At 40.8% G+C, this 22,748-nt stretch overlaps 2 protein-coding genes across 3 annotated transcripts in view; one reads left to right on the top strand and one right to left on the bottom strand.

Annotated features, from left to right (window-relative positions):
• Positions 1-12,980, top strand: part of LOC122156739 (microsomal triglyceride transfer protein) — a 28,886-nt gene extending 15,906 nt beyond the window's left edge. For both annotated transcript variants that reach the window (XM_042811799.1, XM_042811800.1), the window contains 11 exons: positions 64-221; positions 1,022-1,190; positions 1,746-1,853; positions 2,202-2,414; positions 3,403-3,614; positions 4,261-4,358; positions 4,460-4,581; positions 5,151-5,378; positions 9,839-9,963; positions 10,283-10,453; positions 11,385-12,980. In XM_042811799.1, coding sequence (XP_042667733.1) covers positions 64-221; positions 1,022-1,190; positions 1,746-1,853; positions 2,202-2,414; positions 3,403-3,614; positions 4,261-4,358; positions 4,460-4,581; positions 5,151-5,378; positions 9,839-9,963; positions 10,283-10,453; positions 11,385-11,553 — 1,773 coding nt within the window. In that variant the 3' untranslated portion in view covers positions 11,554-12,980. The remainder of the gene's footprint in view (positions 1-63; positions 222-1,021; positions 1,191-1,745; positions 1,854-2,201; positions 2,415-3,402; positions 3,615-4,260; positions 4,359-4,459; positions 4,582-5,150; positions 5,379-9,838; positions 9,964-10,282; positions 10,454-11,384) is intronic.
• Positions 12,981-17,114: 4,134 nt separating this feature from the next.
• The window catches only part of CUNH4orf54 (chromosome unknown C4orf54 homolog), a 9,328-nt gene continuing 3,694 nt past the window's right edge, over positions 17,115-22,748 (bottom strand). The window contains exons 2-3 of the mRNA XM_042811876.1: positions 22,154-22,645; positions 17,115-20,435 (exon numbers count right to left, since the gene is read on the bottom strand). Of these exons, the coding sequence (XP_042667810.1) occupies positions 22,160-22,645 (486 nt within the window). The 3' untranslated portion in view covers positions 17,115-20,435; positions 22,154-22,159. The remainder of the gene's footprint in view (positions 20,436-22,153; positions 22,646-22,748) is intronic.

The raw sequence follows: 22,748 nt of genomic DNA, 5'->3' as shown, positions 1-22,748 counted from the left end.
ATCACATTTTGTTCCAAACCCGATTGCGCTGAGAGATTTGACAAAATATGAATTATTTTGCAGCTTTCTGAACACTGGAAAAGCATCAAAGAACACATGCATCCTGAAAAACTTTCCAAAGCTGAAGCAGCAAGAAGTTTTTTATCCTTCATTCAGAACACCAGAAAAGCTACAAAAGAGGAGATACTTCAGATTATTAAAACTGAAAATAAAGAACTGCTGTAAGTCATTGTGAATAAGCTTTCAAAGCGTTTAAGTTACTTAAAGCTGCAGAAGAGCAAGTTGCATGCAAACAAGTTCAGTTCTAGGAATTTCCTAAGAATACAAAGACAATATTTGGTACCATCTGCAGGAAAATAAGTTTTTTTGTTTGCTTGTTTTAAATCTGTGCTATTTGCAGCACATTATTTGGTCACTAAGAGTATAACTACAACACAGGGAAACATGCTTTGTAGCTTAGCCTTCAGTTTCTCATCCCTGTTGCTAGTTCTGAAACACTCTCTAATTTGTTCTTGGCTTTCCCATTGGTTGCCTTCACCTGCAAATACACCAGAGAAGGGGGTGGTTCATGCCTGGATATTGTCCTTTGGTTGGAGTTTATGTGTGACCAGCATGTGCATCTAAACTTGGGAGTTGAAAATCATTTCTGAGTACCACTGTGCATTCAGCATCTTTCAAGCAAATTATAGCAGTTTACAACAGAAATAATAAACCTGTGAGTTACTCAGGAAGCACAGAAGGTTGTATAGAAGCTTGTTCTTCTTAAGTTGCCAATCATTTCAGTTGAAATAAAACACCTAACCTTATCCTGTATTTGCATAAGTTCAAATATTTTTATCCATGGATATGAGTACTTTGTGGAGTCTATCTGCTATTTTGACATGGGACATAATTTTGCAACAAATTCTGTATCTTACCTGGAATGAAACAGATCTGTCAGCACATTAACTTATTTCCGTATGCAGCAAAGTCCTTTCAGTCTTTTCATTATAATGATATGTTAATTTCCACATCTTTATAGTCCACAGATAGTGGATGCCGTAACCTCTGCTCAGACACCAGCATCACTGGAAGCCATACTGGAGTTTCTTGACTTTAAGGATGCAAGCACTTCCATCCTGCAGGAGCGATTCCTATATGCCTGTGGATTTGCTTCTCACCCCAGTGAAATGCTCCTGAGAACTTTAACTGTAAGTCCAGTGTCGAAACAAATACAACGAAGTTATTACTTTTGAGCCTCATTCCTGTCAAAGGGGTAAGGGAAGGAAGAAGGACTGCTTCCAGTTTTCCTCATTACCCCTTCCAGGGTTTCCTCTAAGCGTACCAGGAACATATATCCTGGAAACACATACAGTTTGTAAAATCCAGACAAAAAGTCTATTTACTTTGTAAAATATTGCCAGCATCTACCACTTGGAAAACAAATATTGTTCTGAGTGTTAGCAGAACAATTAGAAATGAAAAGCCTTAACAAATCTTGCCACCGTTTAACATTCCTTTTCTAAAAATCGAAGCAAAACAAGGCCTCAAAGTGAATTCTGCTATTTGAGACACCAAAAAAAAAAACAGCTGAAGGGAAAAAGTGCACTCAATTATTATATGTAATGACAGCCCAGTGCTCTACTTCGCCTGAGCCCAGGACGTTAGTGATCACTGCCTCTGTATTGCACTAATGCCCACAGTCAGCCTGTATCACGTGGTTCACACTTCGACAGTGGACTAACAGTGTTGCTTTTGCCTAACAGTCAAAGTTCAAGGGTGATATTGCGAATGAAGAAATCAGAGAAACTGTTGTCATTGTCATGGGAGCACTCATCCGAAAGCTGTGTGACAGAGAAGGCTGCAAGCTTCCGGTAAATATTTGCTGTTTGCTGTTGGCTGAATTCTGGTCTGCAGCACCCATGAACAGACCCTGCCAATGTTACTGGGAGAGCATGAGGGACACGTGCAGCATATTCCTCCCTGTTTTAAAATAAGCCCATAAATTCCGGAGTTTAAGAAACAGAGTAACTTTTTTAACCATCTGTTTTGCCAGCTTTTTACTTTAATATCTTCCAATTCCTGTGGATTATTCCCAATTTTCCCTTGTTTAACAAAACTTTTACTCTCTGCCTAGCCTGTCAGCTCTGCTGCTCCTGTTTTTCAGGGGGAAGGAGCTGGAGTTATGACAACCACTTAAACACACTGTTTATCTTCTTTAGGCTGTTGTAGAAGCCAAAAAGTTGATTCTAGGTAGGTTGGAAAAGCCTAAGAAAGATGAGAATGTGAGGATGTACCTGTTGGCGCTGAAGAACGCACTCCTTCCCGAAGCAATTCCACTGCTTCTGAAGTATGCAGAGTCAGAAGAAGGGCACATCAGCAATGCTGCTGTTACCACCTTACAGAGATACGATCCTTCTTTTCTCACCAACGAGGTAAGGAAATATACTGCCCAAGAAAAGAAGTGCAAGAGACTGCATTAATGAAAGTACAATTAACAGAAGACATTTGTCAGTTTCACTCTTACAGATGACCCCACATATGTTTCTCTTCACTGGGAAATTATTACATGTGCTTCATTTCTAGCCAGAAAACTTCGTGCATTTTTGTTTGCTAAACCCCAGTTTGCAGCCTACCAGTGCTACTAGCCTTTGGTTGCAGTCAGATGCAACCATTAAAGGTGGGAGGAAATCTGCAGGGCAAATTGGAGCTTCCTTTGCGAGGGAGCTGCCTCTGCCTCCTCTGTGACATACAGAAGACCTTAGAGACAGATAGGAACATGCTCTTTTGCTTTCACATTACCCAGGAGAATAGATGATCTGTGGAAAGAGTGAAATAGCTGCAGCCCACAATGGTGAGAAAGACAATTCAAAATAGCAGCAGTCCTGCTTTTGCTGCATTACCCTGCAGTCCATTTCATATCTGTTGGAATTGTGAGGGTGCTGCCCTGGCACTGCACGTATCAGAGGCCACATGGCTCTCCATGTAACAAAGATGACTCATAAACTTGTCAGGGATGTAGGTCCACCACAAGTGCAAACAAGAAAGTGAACATTGCAGGATTTTTTTTTATTTTAATACATCTTTCCTTAACAGTCAAGTACGTCTTTCTCGGGATCTTATTACTGACGTAGTATTTTGATCTTAGTACTCCCATTTATTTACAGTCCCGCTGTCTTAGTGTAGAAGACTGTATCTGAATTCAGCTGAGAGAGCATAGCAGATATCCACTTCTCCATTTGGTCACTGAGCTGAACATGTCCAAAAGGGCAGTGAAGAATGGAGAGCTGAAAATATATCCTAATATATAGCCTTAGCTATAAACAAAGCTTAAGAAGATATTCTAAATGAGATTCTAAGCTTTACTTTGCTCAGTCATCTATGTGAGTTGAGCACTGACTGAACAATCTACTTCCTCCCCAGGTGAGGAAAACAATGAATAGGATATACCACCAGAATCGTAAAGTCTATGAAAAGACAGTGCGAACCACTGCAGCTGCTGTCATCTTGAACAGTAACCCATCCTACATGGAAGTGAAAAACATCCTGCTCTCCATAGGAGAACTGCCTCTGGAAATGAACAAGTACATGCTCTCCATAATCCAAGATATACTTCAGCTTGAAAAGCCTTCAAGGTACATTAAATTCTGTTTAAATAAATACATTCATTTCTTACATCTTTGCAGACGCGTGAAAAACACAGGTTCTTATTAGTTACTCCTTTAAAATTTAAAGGCAGAGTAAAAGAATTGACGTCTGTGCCACTTTTGGAATGGATATTTCAGAATAAACTTGTGCATTTCAATGACATTAATTTAACAGCTAGTTCCATTTTCAGAGGTACAAATTAGAATTATGCATCTAACTTGCATTGCTGTAGGAAACTTCTCCTGTTGATTGCAATTCTGTCCATTTGGTGGGACACTTGCTTTTGGAACCAATGAACAAGAAAAGATATAAACATCAAAGTAGTAGAAAGAAAATAATCAAAATATCTCTTCTGCTCAACAATATTAATTTTCAAGCAAGACCTTCATTTGCTTGTCTTTCTATCTATGACTGCAAGAGTAGCTCGAATTGGAGAAGAAGCTCTGAGTTAGGAGAGACTTAGAGGCATAAGTTTAATTTCCTTTCATGGGAAAATGAGAGAGTGAATTTCCCAGTAGGAAAGATGCTTTCTTAGATTTTATGTTTCTAAAGAAGAGTAGTATATTGTTAGGATTATCATATCATTTTTTGTGTCTATGTTCTTATTTGTTTGTTTGTTTCAAAATACTACAGCAAAACAGTTCGGAAAGTTCTGAAGGACATGCGTGCTCATAACTATGAGCGCTTCTCCAAGTCAGGATCTTCCTCTGCTTACTCTGGCTATATTACACGTATGTAACCAGGAAACTGTCTCATAACCCTGCTTTTATTCCCAAACATCTGATTAATCCACTAGTTTAGTCACAGGCAGCTTCTTTCTTTTTTCATTAAGGTGGTCCTGATATATCATCCACGTACAGCCTAGACATCCTCTACTCAGGCTCTGGCATTTTAAGAAGAAGCAACTTGAACATCCATGTTTTTGACAGAAATGCTCAACTTCATGCTGGACAGGTAACAGCCACACTGTTCTCAAAAAAATAAGCCCATATGTGGGCTTATTCTTAGAACTCCTTAATTAATTCAGTTAACACTTAAGACTACAAAGTTTGCTGCAGTGACCAGATAACTGTCCACTAAAGGGAAAAAAATTGCAGCAGACAATAAGTCACTTTGAATCAAAGAGATAAGTGAGATAAAAAGTGAGATATCTCCATTTTGGCATTTTATAAATGTTGGAAAGTGCCTTCAATATTATAATCCTCCTACATTTCTACAGGACAAAAATTGCATCAAAAATTTTTGTGTCTATGACATGTGTGTGGAAAATGGTCATATACATATATAAAGGAAAATGTGATTGAAAGGAAATTAAGATTGCACTTGTGGGCAGTGAGATTATTTTATTTTCCATTATTCTAGTTGCTACACCTTGTTCTCATAAGTCATAACCTCATAATTTTTAGACTACAAATAAAGAAATTAGAGTTAGGCTTATAGATATTAAGAAAACATGCATGGTTGTTATTAGCCTGCGTTAGGCAGAGTGCTTTCATTGATTCTGCACCACTGTTACTTCTTAGGTGGTGATTGAAGCTCAAGGTCTAGAGACCATAATAGCTGCAACTCCTGATGAAGGCGAGGAAAACCTGGACTCCTTTGCTGGCATGTCAGCCATTTTGTTTGATATCCAACTCAGGCCAGTTACATTTTTCCAAGGCTATGGTGATTTAATGTCTAAAATGCTCTCAGCAACTGGAGATCCCATTAGCGTCGTGAAAGGACTTATCCTCCTGACAGACTACTCACAGGTACTAATAGCATGTTTTTGCTTCTTTTTCTGTCTCTTCAAAAAAAAATGTTCTGTCTTTCACATAGAGCATCTTATTTTTCCGTTCCATTGTCAATAAATCTGATCAGTGCTATGTAGGCTTCTCTTATATGGGAGAAATAGAAAAATTATAAATATGAAAGGCAAGAATGAAACTACATAAAAAGCTATCTAGGACAATGGTGAGAACAGATATCATTCTAGAAAACTCAGTAACACTGACTAAAACCAAATCCAACTGTGAAAATGCTAGAGTAGAGAACTCATATTCCTATCAGCTGTTGTCTCCTCTCCAACAGTTTCTTGTTTACTCTAAGTTTTACTCTTCAAAAATTGTCCAAAGATCTTACGTGCAATGAGGCAATAACTGTCAGGTCATGAATTAATGAATCACCGGTAGTCCAGTTTTCCCAGCTAACTCACCTTCAAAGAACATTGCTACAAGGTACAGATTTCATATGCTTACAGCCAGGCTAAAACAAGAATTAAAATGCGTATTACTGAGTTTTTGTAGATTTGTCACCCCAAATGATCTGTTCTTTTTACACTTAAATATAGACTCGTATACAAATATAACCAACCACATCTAATATTATTGGAGGACGAAGCGTCTAGACATGTTAAAGTGCAGTGCCAGAATTTGGTTTGATATTTCTGCTCATTCCAAACAAGTGTCACCTTAGAACTTGTAGATTTAACTGTAACACTGTGCTCAAGAAACATTTCAAACTTCACTCCACAAACCGGGGTATTCAAAGAACTGCTCGACTTTGGGGCTATTACTGGCAATACAACTTATATGCCAAAGTGCAGAGAGATGACCTTGTTACCTGGCAGATGGCTGTTGGTTCCCCTTTAATTCTTGGCAAAAGAAAATGCCAAAAGCAGATGAAGAGAAAATCCACTCCAATCAAAGTGACACGTAAACATGCCCTGCACATAACATCTTTCCTCATCCTGAGCCCAGCTCAGCCACTTTACAAGGGTATCATAAGTCTAGAGAGCTTCCCAGATAACGCAAAAATTGTCAAACTAAAGCTCGTTCCAATAGCAATCTCACACACAGACTATGGGTCGAATCTTTATCATGGCCTGTTTAACAAACAGGCTGCAGAGATGAGAAAGATGATCATATGAGCATGGTGTTTACAGAACTAAATCTTTCCATCTGCTCTGCATGCATCAAGCTCCATACATACTCTGGCAGAATCAGCTGGCTGAACACCCTGAGAGCTCTGCCAGCTAGCAGATTGTTCACTCTTCATCTTCAGAGAACCTCATAAAAGTCTGGAGCACATCAGTGCTGGGACTGTGTGCCATTTTTAGCAATATCAGAGTGTATCATTTTCGATCAGCCACTGACTCTCTGGAATTCTGGGCAGCACCATGATTAGATAGGATCCCACCCTTCTTTCTCCCTTCAGTTGACACTAGCATGGTTGCTGCCTAGGTCTCTTAGGATTCAATCAGTGGACACAACTAAAAGCAAGCGTTTACAACCAGAAAGGCACTTGTTCTTTCCTCTAGCCCCACAAAGGCAAAAATTTTTTAAAATACCATTGGACACAGCTTTGGACTGAGTAACTCTTTAAACATAATGTGTTTTTCTAAGAATGGTTTAACATTGACATTCCAGAACAGCATCAACATCAACTGTGTTTGGACTGTTACATATAGCCCAGTTAAGCCTCATTAGAAATGCTTCTACCTGGCAAATCCTTTAAGCATGACTACAGCTGAACCAGAAATCACTGTTAGGCTGGAAGTGTATATGACGTAATACTGGAACTGAGGAAAAACAGTGCAAGAGAGGCATAGTAAAACTAGCTTCTTGATAGTTGAGTACTGCCTCCATTTACCCTCGCCAGAATACAAGCCTTTTTACAAACTCAAACTCTATAAACTATATGCAACCAAGACAAATGTGGATTTATCTTCTATCAGAGATGAAAAGCAGGCATGTGGAAAAGGACTTGCTCTGTGATACCACAACTCAGCATGCCACAGCTGGCCACAGCATTGATTTCAGCACAGGCCAAAAAACATACAGAAGGAAAGGACAGTGCAGTTGAAACCAAGCAGTAAAAGGATGGCTTGGAAGCCAAGACTTGAGCTTAAAAACAGAGACATTGAATTGTTCGAAAATAACTTATTTAATACTTTGTTGTTGTTGCAACATTGCAGCATGATTTTTGAGAAAAGTTACTTCTAAATACTAGAAAAGTGCTGCCTTCCTGTTGATGTTTGTGAGGATCATTTTGCACAGCAAGACCAAAACTGATTTATATTTACAGCGCTGTAAAATCTATTAAATAAGTTCCTCCTTAACTTTACAGCTGCAGTAATCCCGGTAGGCACACTTCATGGAGAGGTGATTTCCAAGATTTTACACTCCTGCCCACTGTCTGTAACATCTTTTCTCACATAATTCTAGACAGTGTTTTACAACCATTGCTAGCTCTCACAGCACAGTCTGACAGCTAAGAATAACAGTCCAAAAGCTATTATTGCCTCTATAAAATAAACAACTCTCATAAAACTGTATTTGAGACTCCAAAGTTACCTGCATTAAGTTTAGCAGTGTTAATATTTCTCCTAGGCAACACACTTGCCAAAGATACAGAGAAATTAAATACTTTATTAATAGGTCAGAGAAACCATTCAAAAGCCAGACTGCAGTGGAAGATAGCCAGGTCCCAAAGAGGTGCCTTTTCCAGCAGTCTCTGTGCAGTAGAGCTATCAGTACAAAATATAAAGAAACTTTTTACTGAAATAAAGTATATCAGCATTTTAAACAGCAACTAACTACCAATTCTAATATTTCAGGTGACATTTTCCACTGTAACCAATGCACAAAGCTAGGTCCCTGTGATTTACACCTCCCATCAGCCTGGCCTGGGTTTGCACACGAGATAAAGGATAGCACTGACCTCTAAATTAGGACACAGATGAACTAGTAAAACGTAAGAACAGTGCTGCCTGGATTCATTGCTAGTTTCAGTGACAAACTTGACTTCACTCTAGATGAAGGTCTGGGGAATTTAATGCCTTTAAAGACTCAAGTTGTGTAGCATTGCAAGCCAGTTGTACTCTTATATTCTTAGGTGCAATTTGACAATGTATTTTAAAATATCTGCTCCTCTGGCTGTGCATATGCATCTCTGTCAGAATGTATTATGTTACCTACCTCACTCATTAACAACTACTGACCAATTCAATCCTTATTAAAAGAGAAGTAAAATAAAGCAGTGCTTATTGCCATATCTAAACAGACTAGCAAGGATTTTTTAATTAACTCAGAAAGTATTCTTTCCCTACTTCCAATATGCAGAAAAACAGCCTTTGCTTTTGGAAGGACAATACTCCCAAGCCATGGTTTTTACCTGTGCAAAAGTAAGAAATGAGAGCATGCAATGTCTCCAGTGAGCATGGTCATACTGATTTGTAAGCAACAGCCAGCCAACTACATTCCTGTATTCAATCTCAAGCCCACTTCAGCAGCAACTGACTACTAAGTTGGTTCTTCCAAAGATACTGATTGTTTATCCTAAAAAGAAAAGTAACTATGACAACTACCACAGTTCTGAAAGTCCTTGATTACGGAAGGAAAACTTCAATATCGAATAAGGCCTCACCAGCTGCTACTCCCTGCTATAGGGGTTTGGATGATAGACTGTGTCTGCCTGCTTCTTTCTTGAACCTTGGGAAAGCTTTAGCTGGAACCACTAAGCTACTGGGTAGCTAGGAGGAGAGAGACTTTTAAGGTGCCTGAACATCAAAAAGAGGGAGGAAATTAGATATTCACACACCTGCAAATGCCTTCAGGTGATGGGAATGCTACAGACACACAAAATCCGGGATGAGAGACAACCAGCTGGCAGAGAGGAAGCAGTGTCCTTGTATGTGAGGGACATGATCAGAATGAACTTTTTCTGAATTAGTGGCTCTTGTAAAACAGTGAATTAATCCACTAGTTCTTAGTGAAGCAAAACAACTATATAAAGCGAGTTAGGTTTCCAAGCAAAGTGAATTTTCAAATCTTGTCTGTGTGTCAAAATTTGAAAGTAGTAAGCTGCTGTCTCCCTGAGCTATAGTTGCTTCAAAACTGATTGCACATGGTAGGTTTCCAATCCAGTCACAGAGGTTTCAAGAAGATATGATCATACTTGATGGTTGATGGAAAATGCATTAAATGCAAATAAGGTGCATTAACTTATGGCCTTGGCCAACTAGCCGTTGAAGCTGTAATTCATACTACCTTTGGGCGTGCTGAAAAAGCCACACTACATTGCATCAGTGCTGGGGCTGCAGAGAGGAGTTTGCTCTGTGTGACCTGGCCTCCCAGCAGAGCCTGCTGGCAGTAGTACAGAAGGCAGGATGGAAACCACTAAGGTCTGCAGCCAGTAACAGGGATATACCTGTGCTTCCTCACACCTCCAGGAGTTCCAGCTGCAATCCGGACCTAGAGCAAGCGCAGACTTCCAAGGGGGCCTGGCCATTGACATCTCAGGAGGGATGGAGTTCAGCCTGTGGTACAGGGAGTCCAAAACCAATGTCAAGAACCGGTGAGATACCCCCCAGTGGGTGCTGTAGCTCTATGAAGTTCATGCTCCTCAGCTCTGGTAGTTACAGTGAGAATAATGTAAATATAAAAGACCTTTCAGATGAAATTAAAGAGCAGTTATGCGTATGGAGAACACTGGTAGTTCTCTTTTCCCCTTCACTTGGGAAATGCCAGTTCCTACCAATCTCTTCTAAATTTATATATATTTACCTGAAACAGGCTCCTCTGAGGGCAGATTTAGTGTAGGGATGCTAGAGTGTTTGCAATTTCTCCTTAATGATGTATTTTGAATTAATTGCAATGCCTGAATTTATTTGCAGGATAGCCATGTTTGTAGCTGGTAATGCTGAGGTGGATTCCTTCTTTCTAAAAACTGGTATGGAAACCACTTTGGAAATTGAAACAGCATTAGACTTTATCTCCACGGTGCAGTTTTCACAGTACCCCTTCTTAGTCTGTATGCAGATGGACAGAGTTGGCTCTCCTTTCAGGTAAGAACTAACAGATATGATCTATGAGGTGTCCTTCCAACCAGCTGCTCAATCTGGAATTTTTGGTGTTTGCAGCCATGGGAGATACACAACAGAGGGCAAATTTCAGCCTCACATAAGCAGGTGCAATGCAGACTCTCATGCACACCAACTTCTTATTAACCTGTTCTTCCCTGTCCCTCACCTCTGGGATTCAGGAAGACTTTTGAGAAGATAACTGACCTTGCCCTGAATGTGCACTTGTATCCAGTTTTCTACTTTGGTTTAACAAATCAACTAATCGATGTGAAGGACACTGGTCCCCAGAGTATGATCAGTTGTGATGGTGACCGGAAACACTGCTGGCAGTAGTTCTCTTTTCCACTAGTGAGAGAGCAAGTGCATAGCCATAAACCAGCTTGAATTTATGATCTGCTATTTATTAGCATCAGTAAAGATGCTTCATGTGTTGAGACCTCGTAACTGCTGTGTGCTGTATTATTTTGTTATGGCATCAACTTTCCTGAGATCTAAACAACCGGATGATAAGGTGAAAGATGCCTTCCAGTAGCCAAAAAGTACTAGCTGCTCTGCCATGTGAGAAGCCTGGGTTACTACCTCTTCCTAATCCCTATTTGCTAAGACCTAGAGGCAATAACATTTACTGAGCCTTTTGCCTAGAGGCAATAACATTTACTGCAGGATTTCCATACAGTGTTTTCTGATCCAAAAGGTGGTAAGCCTGAGAGGAATTAACAGACTTGAGGATGTCCAGGAAATCTTAAGAATCTATTAAGTGTCTTAGTCTACAGATGCTAAAACATCGTTGGATTATACCCATACATTGTGGCAGTGTAACATTGTGCATGAAGTATTTGTCTCTAGCCTCACCTACAGGGCACAGTTTTGCATAAATTTGCTAATGCCAGACCACCACATTGTATCTTCACAGGCATTCTGTGACCAAGTATGAAAGCCTACCCTCTGGCAGACGGTACACTGCAAGGAGAGGGAAAGCAGAAACGTTGGAAGGTTGTGAATACCCTCTCCATCAAGAAAACTCCAACATGTGCAGGAAGGTTTTCAGCACTGCATCTGATTCCTCAAGCAGCTGGTTTTGAAACAGGCACCTTGAGCTTTTGGTGTCCTGAATCCATGGCTCAGTCGATGACTTACACTTGTATGTACCGTACTAACTTGGAGCTTGATCTTGCACTACTGCAGGTAATGGGAAATTTGCCATTGATTTCAACAGGCCAGGATCAGTCTCCCAGTGTGTGCACAGTGTTTACATAAAAAACTATATTTAAGACTTTTGTAAAAAAAAAAAAAAAGAAAAAAAAGAAAAAGAAAGGTAGGGCAAATAAAGACTAATTTGGTAATTCTTTATTTGTACTTTTTGTGCCAAAAGCAAAGATAATTGCTCATTTTTCTTTTTTTAGGGAGTACAGCAGAAGTCCATGTTTTTGACATGCAGTAAGAAAAATTATGATATGTAAAGACTGATTATTTATGAATATGTTTGAAAATATTTGGGTGTTTTAGGCCTATGACCAATCCTTGTTGATATTGAAATAGAGTTAATATCTAGATGGAACCATGAATTCCTGGTTACTCAGTAGTGTCTGTTTACAACAAAATGGGTTTTAATTTACATGATTTTAAATGTGTATTTTTTTTTTAAAGTGGTCAGAATTTGCTTGTTATTATTTATCTTTTTTTTTTTTTTTTTTTTTTTTTTTTTTTTAATTAACTGCTATAGTTAAACACAATTGATTAAAAATGTGTGGTAACGTTTCCAAAAGTACTTACAGTTGCCTTAATTCTGTTCCAATTGAAATCAATGGTATAATTTCTGTACTTATCACCAGGAGCAGAGTTAAGCTGACACCAACTGCTCTCCAAGGTTACCTTCTGAAAATGTACATTGTTGTATGTAATTGAGCCAGGCGTAGCTCAGAGAACGAGCACCCAGAGGCAATTCTGAACTATGTGAATGAAAGAGTCCTGAAAGAAATCCGCTTTGAATGCATAGTGTAGCAAAGCCTGGGCAGAGACAACACTTTTTATTCTATGTAAGCTGTTCATATTTGAATGTAAAATAGTTGCTGCTACTCATACAAGTTATCCAAATAAAATGACTTATGTTAGTGCCTTTTTGTTTGTTCCAGCAGCAGCTTCATAAAAACTGTGGGGAAAAAAAATACATTTTACATTCGCAACAGTGTTGCAGATTAAGAACGAATATCCCAGTATCCACCTGATTTAATTTTTATAGGATAAGATGTGTGAGTGCTCATGACAAAAAATAAAATAAGAAGCCAGAAGAAAACAAAAAGCAATGGGTTGCCGTGACAAAAAAAACGTATTACAAGAATAAGAAAAAGATCTCAAGTATTTTCATGCTGTAAAAGACCAAGAGTGCCCAACCTGCAGAAATCAAAGTATAAATGGGATGGATGAGTTGCTTGCTGTCTTTCCTGACCATGCTGACACAACTCTAGTCAAAACATAAATAAAACATGCAAAAAATACAGTATAAAAAAAATTGCTTTGCTTTCATTCGCGGTTTTGTCTGTTACCTTCTGGGGTGGGATACACTCCCATTGGGAAGGAGTGGTTTTGATGGTGCAATAGAAACTATTTCATTCCCCACCACATAGAGCACAACAACACATCAAAAAGATGGTGGCAGGTCCAGAGGGTGGTGTAGACCCCAAGCAGGATGAACCACATGCTGGAGGTGCCTGTTTGACTGCGCCCAGAGGAGCAGGCAGGTGTGACCTATCTCCGTGTCAACATTTACCAGAGACAAAGTATTTTCTGATTACAAAAGTCAATCCAGTCATGGCCAAGTATGCCTCAACAACATCAAGTTTGCCTTTCTCTCAAATGAGCATGCACAGGTCTGCTTGACATAAATACGTTAAATCTCTTGGACATACTTATCTGTGCGTTTTATTTTTTCTATTTACTCTCTCACCCTCAGCTTCTTGAAAAATTGCAGGCTCATCTGCATTTCTGAAAGCAGCTCTTAGGACGAAGAGCCTGAAAAGGTAATTTGGGGTCTTTTACACCTTTAGCTGCATCCCTCGAAGCTAAATTATATGGAGCCCGTTCTACTCTTTCAGAAGTGATAAACATCCTCGTGGCTACTCCTGGTACGGCAGCAATACATTTGTGTCTGAAGTTATCTGACCCTAACAGCTGGACATAATGGGGATGCCAGAAGGGTCTTAGTCCAACAGCTGGGTAATGGAAGGCAATGGTTTACTCACGTGGGCTCCATAGCTACAGAAACAACAAAACTGATGGTCCCCTAAAATAAGGTGAAATTAATACATTGCTTAATCCAGCATTTGAAGAGAAAACACACTTAGGGCTATAACCACAGCAAAGGCTATGGATGCTTATCAAGCCCTGGAGCGTAAATGGCAGATATATAACACACATTTTAACAACCTATTACATGTACTTTTAAATAATTGGTAATGGTAACAACTGAAGATTATTTTATGCTGAAGTATACTGAAGAGCTAATGCTCAGTCCTTACCAGTAAAAAGCCACTGACAGAACAAAACAATAATAATTCAGGAATTGGAATAATAATTCCAAAAATAACTCATTTGATAAAAGAGACTGTGAAACTCTTCCCTGGGATCTTGAAGGACTAATAATTTTTAAAGATATTTTTCACATACTCTTCAAAAAGTATTTGAATTTCAGGATTCAGTTTCTTCCTCCACTCCTAAACATCTTGTGCACAGAGCAACACTGGAAGATCATTGGTTTGGAAGGCAGACTTCCTCCAAGATGGAGGTTCCATTTCTTCCATTAAATAATAATAAAAAGGCTCTGAGAAATGTTGGAACAAAAAATTCGGTAAGAACAAAGAGAAGCCTGTTCTCCTGTGCCAGATGATGAAATAAACAGAATATGAAATGCAGTTCAGGTTTTTACTTAAATCCATGGGAATTATTATGAATTAACCCAACATTTCATTTGATCGTTCATGGATATTAAGACCAAACATCATGATTTTTGTAATCATAAACAACTTGATCATAAGAAACTGCTAGTAAGATTTCTCCTTTCTTGACAACAGAGGACACCCAATGCCTAGGTGTAAACAGGAGTGAGCTCAGAATAGCAATCAGACAAGCTGACAGCATCTTCCATTTATTTTGTCAGCGAGAACATGATCATCATATCAATCATTTTATTAAAATGAATCAATTATCACTGAATGATGCTAGCTGAACACACATTCAGCAGCTCGTAAAATACTTAGCCCAGATTTCCAGGAAACATGCTACTTTATGAAGGCGCCTTGTGCAGTTTGTCTGGCTACAGAGAGATTACAGAACAGAAAGAAATGAAAACCCCTCAGGTATGGATATTTTTAGGATTTAAGCACACGTAATGCATGATATGGTGTCCATGTACTTTAGAAGACAGAAGAATTTGTTAAAAAATAGCAAAATAAACAGGGGTTCTGAATAAGCAAGGTTGCACTTTCAACTTGAAATGTGTACCTGATCTAAGTAAGGTCAAGGCAAAGCAGGGCAGTCGCAGTATTGGGATTTCCACTGTCAGGTTCTAATTTGGTAACTAGATGATAGGTACTTCAGAAACAAAACAGGTGGATACAGCTTGGGTTTGTCAAGCCAATTGCTTGTTTGCTATAGTGACGATGCAAGATGATAGCAATCATGAAATAGGCTTCTCCCTCCCCCAAAACACACCACTTGTTTTACCCCGCATTGCTTGTTTAGACTTAACATCAGGGAACCGCTTCTCCTCCTGTGTGATTCCCATTCCTTCTGACAACAAATACTGCATTTCTACCTTCTGGTCTCATCACTCATCACTACCAGCAATGTTTTGAAGACCATTTGGAAACTCCAAGATTTTCTTCACCAACCCTTGTAAATACCAGAAATATTTCACCTGACTTGTCAGATTAATTTGAAGCATTTGGATTCTTGTACTACAAGAGGCATTGATGGTTGATGAAGACTGGCCACAAGACTGGGCTCCTTGAGGACAAGTGAGAGTTCATTTCCCTATACATACCTATTTCTGACCTGTTTATTAGAGATTTCAGCTTAAAAGACTCACCTATTATCCACAACTAGCAGTGATGGGAAGAGCACCTCACAAAGCTGCATGACAATCAGGCTCCAGTGACTCTTCTTAGAGAAAAGTAAACGAGCAGATCTCAGGTTTTCCTGTTGACAATCCCAGTCCCCTTTGCAGTTTCATTTGAAGGTGATTGACATCTCTTCTCTCTGTTCTGCTCCCACACTTCATTTGATTTTCTTCTGGTCACCCTTTGACAGCCCAAGATTGCCCAGACTGCTCCTGCTGAGACATGGCTGCAGAGCTACACTTTCCCTAATCTGTTTCCCCCTTCTCTCAGTTCTTCTTGTCTACATCTTCACTTGGTTGATTTGTATGTCCACATGTCCATACAAGAATCCTTAGCTACACATTAGTAGTTACATCACTGATGGTATTTATATTGAACACAAGGCTCTGGTGCAAATTTCAAAGAACCCAGAGAAAGGGAGAGAGAACAATTAGAAACACCAAAACACAGTTTTACCATCAAATCTGTGCTTTCAGATTTGGTGTCTTGAAATGATATGGCAGATTCCTAACAGATACCTGACTGTATTACTTGTAAATGATAAGGTGACAATCTGCTTTCCCTTAGCTACCTCAGGCACATGGTTAAAAAGATTATAAAGATATAAATACACAATAAAATGCATATATTAAAATATAGTATAAAGGATGATATAATTTGCGTCTTACATACTCTAGACTTCAGACACTGTGACAGCTCAGGAACACTGAGCGTGGGGCTTTTAATTTGCTCTGCACTGAAAACTTCTTTATTGTTCACACCTTCTGACAAACAGTGCCACTATTAGTTGTTCTGCATGACAGCAAAGGGAACTCTGCAAAAATATGACCAAGTAGGCTCATTTGACGTGTATCTTTTACTGAAAAATACATTTTATTTGTCATAACATTCAAACAAAACAAAACAAACCCATAAATACAAATGCTTACTCATTCAACTACAACCTTTGGTATCCGGCAGTTCCAACCAGTCTGTTCTCAAGCGATACCGACATCTCGAGGTGTCCCTGGCGTGTAGTGCAATTCCCGGAGCCACTCGGCTTCCCTAACATCCCAGGCTCATGGCACTCAGCAGCAGGATTGCTCCAGGCTTCAGCTGTGTGCTCCCACAGTGTCGCCTACATTGGAAGCAGCTCAGAGTCCATTTTTCTCTAGTTACAGCTTTATTTTTCCATGTTATCCACACAACGCTTTCATAGCATTTTCCTGTTTGCCTTATAACTCACTGCTCTTCCATCAGACATACCACCCACATTCTATTAGCAATCACTGTCCTTACTTCACACGTGCACTTTTAAATACCTTTACACTGATAACCTATCCCCTTAAAAAGAAGGGGAACAATAAGAAAAAAATGGAAAAAAAGAGGGGTGGGGGAGAAAAAAAACAACACAGAGAAAAGTGGAAAAAACACAAGCATTTTTAAAGTACTGTAGGTGTTCTTGGGTAGTGACAAGTCAATGGTAATTTATGAGAATTAGGAATGACACTTTGGCCATCAGCACTAAATAGTAGAGGCACCTTTGAATGCAGACAGGAGAAAAAAAAAAAAAAAAAAAACAAACCACACACAACCCATAAATACATTTTAAATCATTCACCAGGGATTTCACTTTACTCAAGCGAAACCGACCCTGCTGTGAAGGACCGGAGCCACATTCACACATCACTCCAGTCCCACTGGACCTAAAACTCATGGCTGCAACAGGCCTTGAACTCTGCCACAGGGAAAGGGAACCCAAGTGGTGGGCAGGCCTTTCCCTGTTGAATTTCACATGCAGTGTGCTGCGACTGCACTGTGAAACATCTAACACAAGCAGCTTATAGGCCCCAACACCAAGGGCTTGCCTCTCACCCAAGGTACGAAGTTATGCATCGCTCCATCAGAAGGAGAAACTCACCCCTGGCTATCCTGGGGAAGCACCACATCCCCAGATTTTTTTCCAACAGTCTTTTCTGCAATATCTGCTGTGTGCCAGGCTTAAGCCCAGGCTGGGTGCACACTGTGTGGAGAACCAGGGGCTCGGCCCTGCAAGTTACTGGTTGCTCCCAGCCCAGCTCAGCAAAACATAGTGCTGTCAGGCTGAAAACCATCATGGCCCCAGGAAGACCTCAGGAATCTCCTTGGGGATCCAGAGCCAGAATGTGGGAGGGCTTTGCTGGGCTGGGATGGGCAGCTCAGCTCCCTACAAAACCCACCCCTCCATGCAAGCATGGGCACCATTTGGTAACAGACAAAACCTAGCAAACATTGTATGACGTTAGAAGTGATACATTCTACTGAAGAAATCTCCCCTGAGAAAATAAAGTAGCTGTTGGTATCACCTCATGTCATTGCTTTCATCTCTACAGGCAGTTAAAATAATAATAATTAAAAAAAAAAAGAAAACAACAAAAAACCATACAAAATTTTCCTCCAACAACTACATTTTGAAATCCTGGGCACTTGTTTCCTAGGCATTTTTTCCCTTCAAGTACACTGGGTAAAACTGTAAACCCTGAGTTTGTGTGTGCAAACCTCTGTCCTGTAAACCTCAACATGAAACTTCACTCTGAGCACTGATATAAGAAAAGGTAGCACGCAAATATTTTTAAACACGAATGCTAATATTGTAATGTACCATACACATCTTTGCCTCAGAGGACAACTTACTCTGGTACCTGCGCTGTCCTGCAGTCCAAAGCACTGCTGTAACACTGATGGTCTACTGGTAACATGCACAAAATTACTGAGTAAAGGGAACAGGGAAGAAGCACCCATTTTCCATAAGAGGCATTTAGCCAGAATCCCAGCAAAAAGTTAAGGCTTGTAATCAGATCAAATGACAGAAATGCAGAAACTTAAGATTACATGCTACAAGTTCTAGTCGGGCACTTCAAGCTCCTAAAAAGGGTCAGAATATTATTTTTAATTAGATTTCCATAACAATGACATAAATGAGAAGACCCATATTACATCAGTCCCTATATGTGTACATGCAGTGCATCTCATCCTGAGGGCAATGTCAAACAAAATCTCACACCTATAAGGACAGCTGTAGCTGATTCCTGCGTTTTGCAAATTACTTGTGGAAATGACAATCTGGGGAAAAAAAATGAATAAATGAATAAATGAAATAAAATGAATTAAAAAATACTTTGCCAGGTAAAACGAATCAGTACAGCCAAAGACTTGGTTCTCATGTAGAAAGATCATGAAAATAGCTAAATTCTGCACAAAAACATAGTGATAGAATATGACGAATAGAAAGCCCAGTAAATGCTTAAAATTACAAAGTGCTCAGCTGAAGATTCACTTTTTAATAACAGAATGAGCACTAAAGCTGAGAGCATCTATCTCCTTCACAAGAGAGTGCAATAGCTGTGCTATTCCATTTGCACCATGTTTCACACAGTGCTGCCTACCCACCAGATCTTTTCTGTTCTAACAGTGAATGGAAGAAATTAACTTTTCAGGATTTACTCAGTTTAAAAGAGCAAAAAAAAAGCTAATGAATAATGCATACACAAATATGTTTATATTCTAAATAAATAGAAAGCTTTACAAATAGCTTGAATGCTTCTCCATCACCAGTTTGGAAACTGGTGAATAATTCTGTTCTTCCTGTTATCGTGACAATTATTTAGAAGTAGGCACAGGAAAACCCTGCACATGGCAAATCATTAAGTACAGGCTTTGGGGGTTTGCATTTAGATTTTAAATTTTCAACATTTCACCTTCAGAAATTTTTACATTAAATAAGTTAGGTTTGATCTTATGGTTACAGGCTTCTCAAAAGGCTTCACTGGACTGAAACTTTGGGCAAGGAACATGGTAGTTTAGTTACATCTGCATGTTCATAATTCTTTTTTACTGAGAAAAAGTAGTTGCTGTCAGCAAATCATCAGTCTGTGCAACACTGGACACACACTCACAAGTCACTGCATTTTGAGTGACCATGGAGTTTCTTGTTTAAAAGAGAACTGTTTTCTTAGCAAATAAAGATAGCATGGATGTGGCCCTCAGGTGAACCTGGCAGACAGTGTTAAATGACTGCGCGTGAACGGAACTGGAACAAAGAAGTTTCTCTCACGGGAATCACTAGGGCTATCAGCAACGTGGCAGTTTGAAACAGAAAAGATTGCAGCCTTAAAGCAAAATAAATGCTGTCTTCTCCTTTAGAACCGAGATCTACAAATATTACATCCATCTTCTTTCCAGTATTTCAACACTGTGATAATTAAGGCAACTTGTGATGTTCAATACAGTACAAAGAAGCAAACAAAAAATGAAAGCAATCAAACATATCTTCCGATATTTACACAATCTCTTTTGAACCATGCCAAAAAAATAAACACTACAAATGACTTGAACACTACAGTTCTCTCTGTTTGCAATTCAAAGTGCATGACTATAGAGTACAAAATAGAGATTTGACCTTATATTGGCACCAAAACCTATGGGGATGATTGTGATGTGCAGCAGTGGCTGAGAGCAGAGTGCTTTATTTCTTATTCAAAAGCCATGTGGCTACATTGGCTAATCCCAAACCACTGCAAGCACCTGGAGAAAACTGTGCTTTGATCCAAATCCAAACACAGCTCCATTTGCACACTCTGTTTTACAAACAGCTGCAGCAGCAGCAGTGCCACTTTCAGCCACACACAAAGTCTGCAGAGCAGCCTCCATACAAAAACAATTGTGCAGAAAATAAAGCAGTGATTTACTGTTGTTGAGGAAACAAGAAACTTACACAACTTGTTTTGTATGAAGCAAAAAAATTAGAAAACTGTAGAAGCAGTTTTTAGGATGAGTGTTCCGAGTTGCCAGGCATATTTCAAATAAAGGAGAGTGATCCTTATTCCTTGGCCCTGTAAGGAAAAAAACAATCATTAATAAAAAGTAGATTCTTAGAGAACTGCCACAAACATTCAAGCAATCGTTTCTACTCCAGAAAAGTATGCAGCATGTCTTTCACTGCTACAGTATTCTTCCTATAAATTTCCCCAAACTACTGCCAAGGATGAAACAGCAGCATCCCAAGATTTTAAACAAAGTGTTCAAGGCCAGGTTGGGTGGGGCCCTGGGCAGCCTGATCAGGTGGGTAGCAACCTTGCCCACAGCAGGGGTTTGGAAAAGGATAGGCTTTAAGGTCCCTTCAAACCCTAACCATTCTGTGATTCTGTGAATCTACAGTCAGGCACCCTTGTATTTTCAGCAGAACCAATCCCAGTGTGTGGAGTGTGAAGCACACATTGCCTTATTTCCTTTCTGGGGAACCCTGTGTAGGTACATTAGAAGACTACAAAGCCATCTACCAGGGATTTTCAAGCAAAGGCTTATGTTGGCCTGGAACGTCTATGTATTCAGTGCTCAGTCTGGAATAGCCAGACAAGTGTTCTGATTTCAGTAGCACCAGTAACTATACACAGCTGGGAAGTGCAGGTGCCAGAGTTTACTTATAGGCCTTGAAAGTGAGGTACAGCACCCAGCACGATGCACATAAGTGAAAGAGCCCATAACCACATGTGCAAGCATATATACAAGTGCATGTATATATGTGCAAGCATTTGCAAAGTTAAAGCTTAAAAGTTGGCTCAGGAAAGCATCCCAAAGTGCTGCTGGTGGTGTGAAGCTGAGGGCTACATAAAATCTGAGTCAACTCTGGACTGAAAGCCAAGTTTGGAAATAGGCTTTGCTTCAGCAGCCATATGAAAGAAGGGCAGCAGGAAAATCAAGGTAAGAACTGAGCTGCCAAAAGGGGACAGATGCCAAGCCAAGTGATTCCCTGATGTGGTTATATGGTTTGTGAAAAAGAAAGAAAACAAAAAAGGATGTGGAAAAGAAAGAAAATAAAGAAGGAAGGGAGATACATTCTTTATGGGAAGACACTGAGGAGTGGAAAAAAAGTATGGCTCAAGCTTCTATTCAGATAGAAAAAATGGGACCCAGCCAGCTCAGTGTGTCATTCCTACCAGCCGAAGCCAGGTCTAAGCGACAGAATCTGACTGATTCTCAAAGCCACAACCTGGCAAATGGCCCGACCTCATGAGAGCAATCCGAGTGAAAAATGATCAACAGCTCCTATCTGGACCTGTGTGAAACACAGAACTGCCAGTTCTGCTTCTGCTCTCATATCACAGTTTCTTGTTAGAGGAAAACCTACCCCAAGCCAAGCCGCAGATGCGATCAGAAAGATGAAGACAAGAGGGTAAGAAAGGAAACCGTGAGAATCACAAAATCACAGAACATCTGGAGTTGGAAGGGACCTACAAGGTTCATCGAGTCCAATTCCTGCTTCTACACAACCACCCAAAAATCAGATGCTGCATCTGAGTGTCGTCCAGGCGCTTTTTGAGCACCGGCAGATAATGAGAGAAGAACCAGGTGGAGACAGTGAAGTCATGAGGACAAATAGAACTGCTGAATTTATAGGAGGATCCAACACGACAACGGGAGAGAAGTACTGCAGAACCCAACAGAAGCCCGATCCTGGATTTGCCCTCCGACGCAAATCGAAGAGGTGTACCCTTTTCCCAGGCTGCTAATGGGTAGCGCACCCCCCCAGCCGCTGCCCCTAGGCACTCACCGGCGCTCAGCGGTGCTCCACCACCAGCCGCATGGTCGTGCCGTCGAAGGAGGGCGGTGCCACAAGCCGCGAGCCGCCACCGGGCGCCGTGATGCTGACGAGAGGTTTGGCATCGGCCGCTCCGCGCCGCGCCGCCGGCCCCTGCCCGCCGGGCACGTAGTAGGGGCCCTCGGGCTCCGCCGGGCTGCCCGGATCGGCCGCGCCGCTGCCTTCACTGCCCGGGTGGGAGAGCGGGCGCGGCAAGGCGCTGGCGGGCAGCACGGCGGCGGCGGGCAGCAGCCCGGGGTACAGCATGTAGGCGGCCCCGAAGGCGCCGGCGTTGAGGGCGAGAGGCGACAGGGGCAGCGGCAGCGGGGCGACGGCTGGCGGCGGCACCGGCACCTCCACGTATTGCCCGCTCTCGGGGTCGAAGAGGCGGCGCTTGACGGGCTGCTGCGGCGGCGCGTCCAGCAGGTAGTACTGCCCGCTGCTCACGTCCAACAGCACCCGCCGCTGTGGCAGCGGCTCGGCCGCGGCCACAGACGGCGAAAAGCAGAACAACGGCGCCGGCGGCGCGGCAGCGAAGGGTGGCAGGGCCGGCGGGAAGAGAGCGGCC

This window comes from Centrocercus urophasianus, unplaced genomic scaffold (assembly GCF_019232065.1).
Source record: "Centrocercus urophasianus isolate 14NV4802_14NV808 unplaced genomic scaffold, USGS_Curo_1.0 seq_13, whole genome shotgun sequence".
Taxonomy (NCBI): domain Eukaryota; kingdom Metazoa; phylum Chordata; class Aves; order Galliformes; family Phasianidae; genus Centrocercus; species Centrocercus urophasianus.
This window is presented reverse-complemented; position numbering and strand designations above follow the sequence as displayed.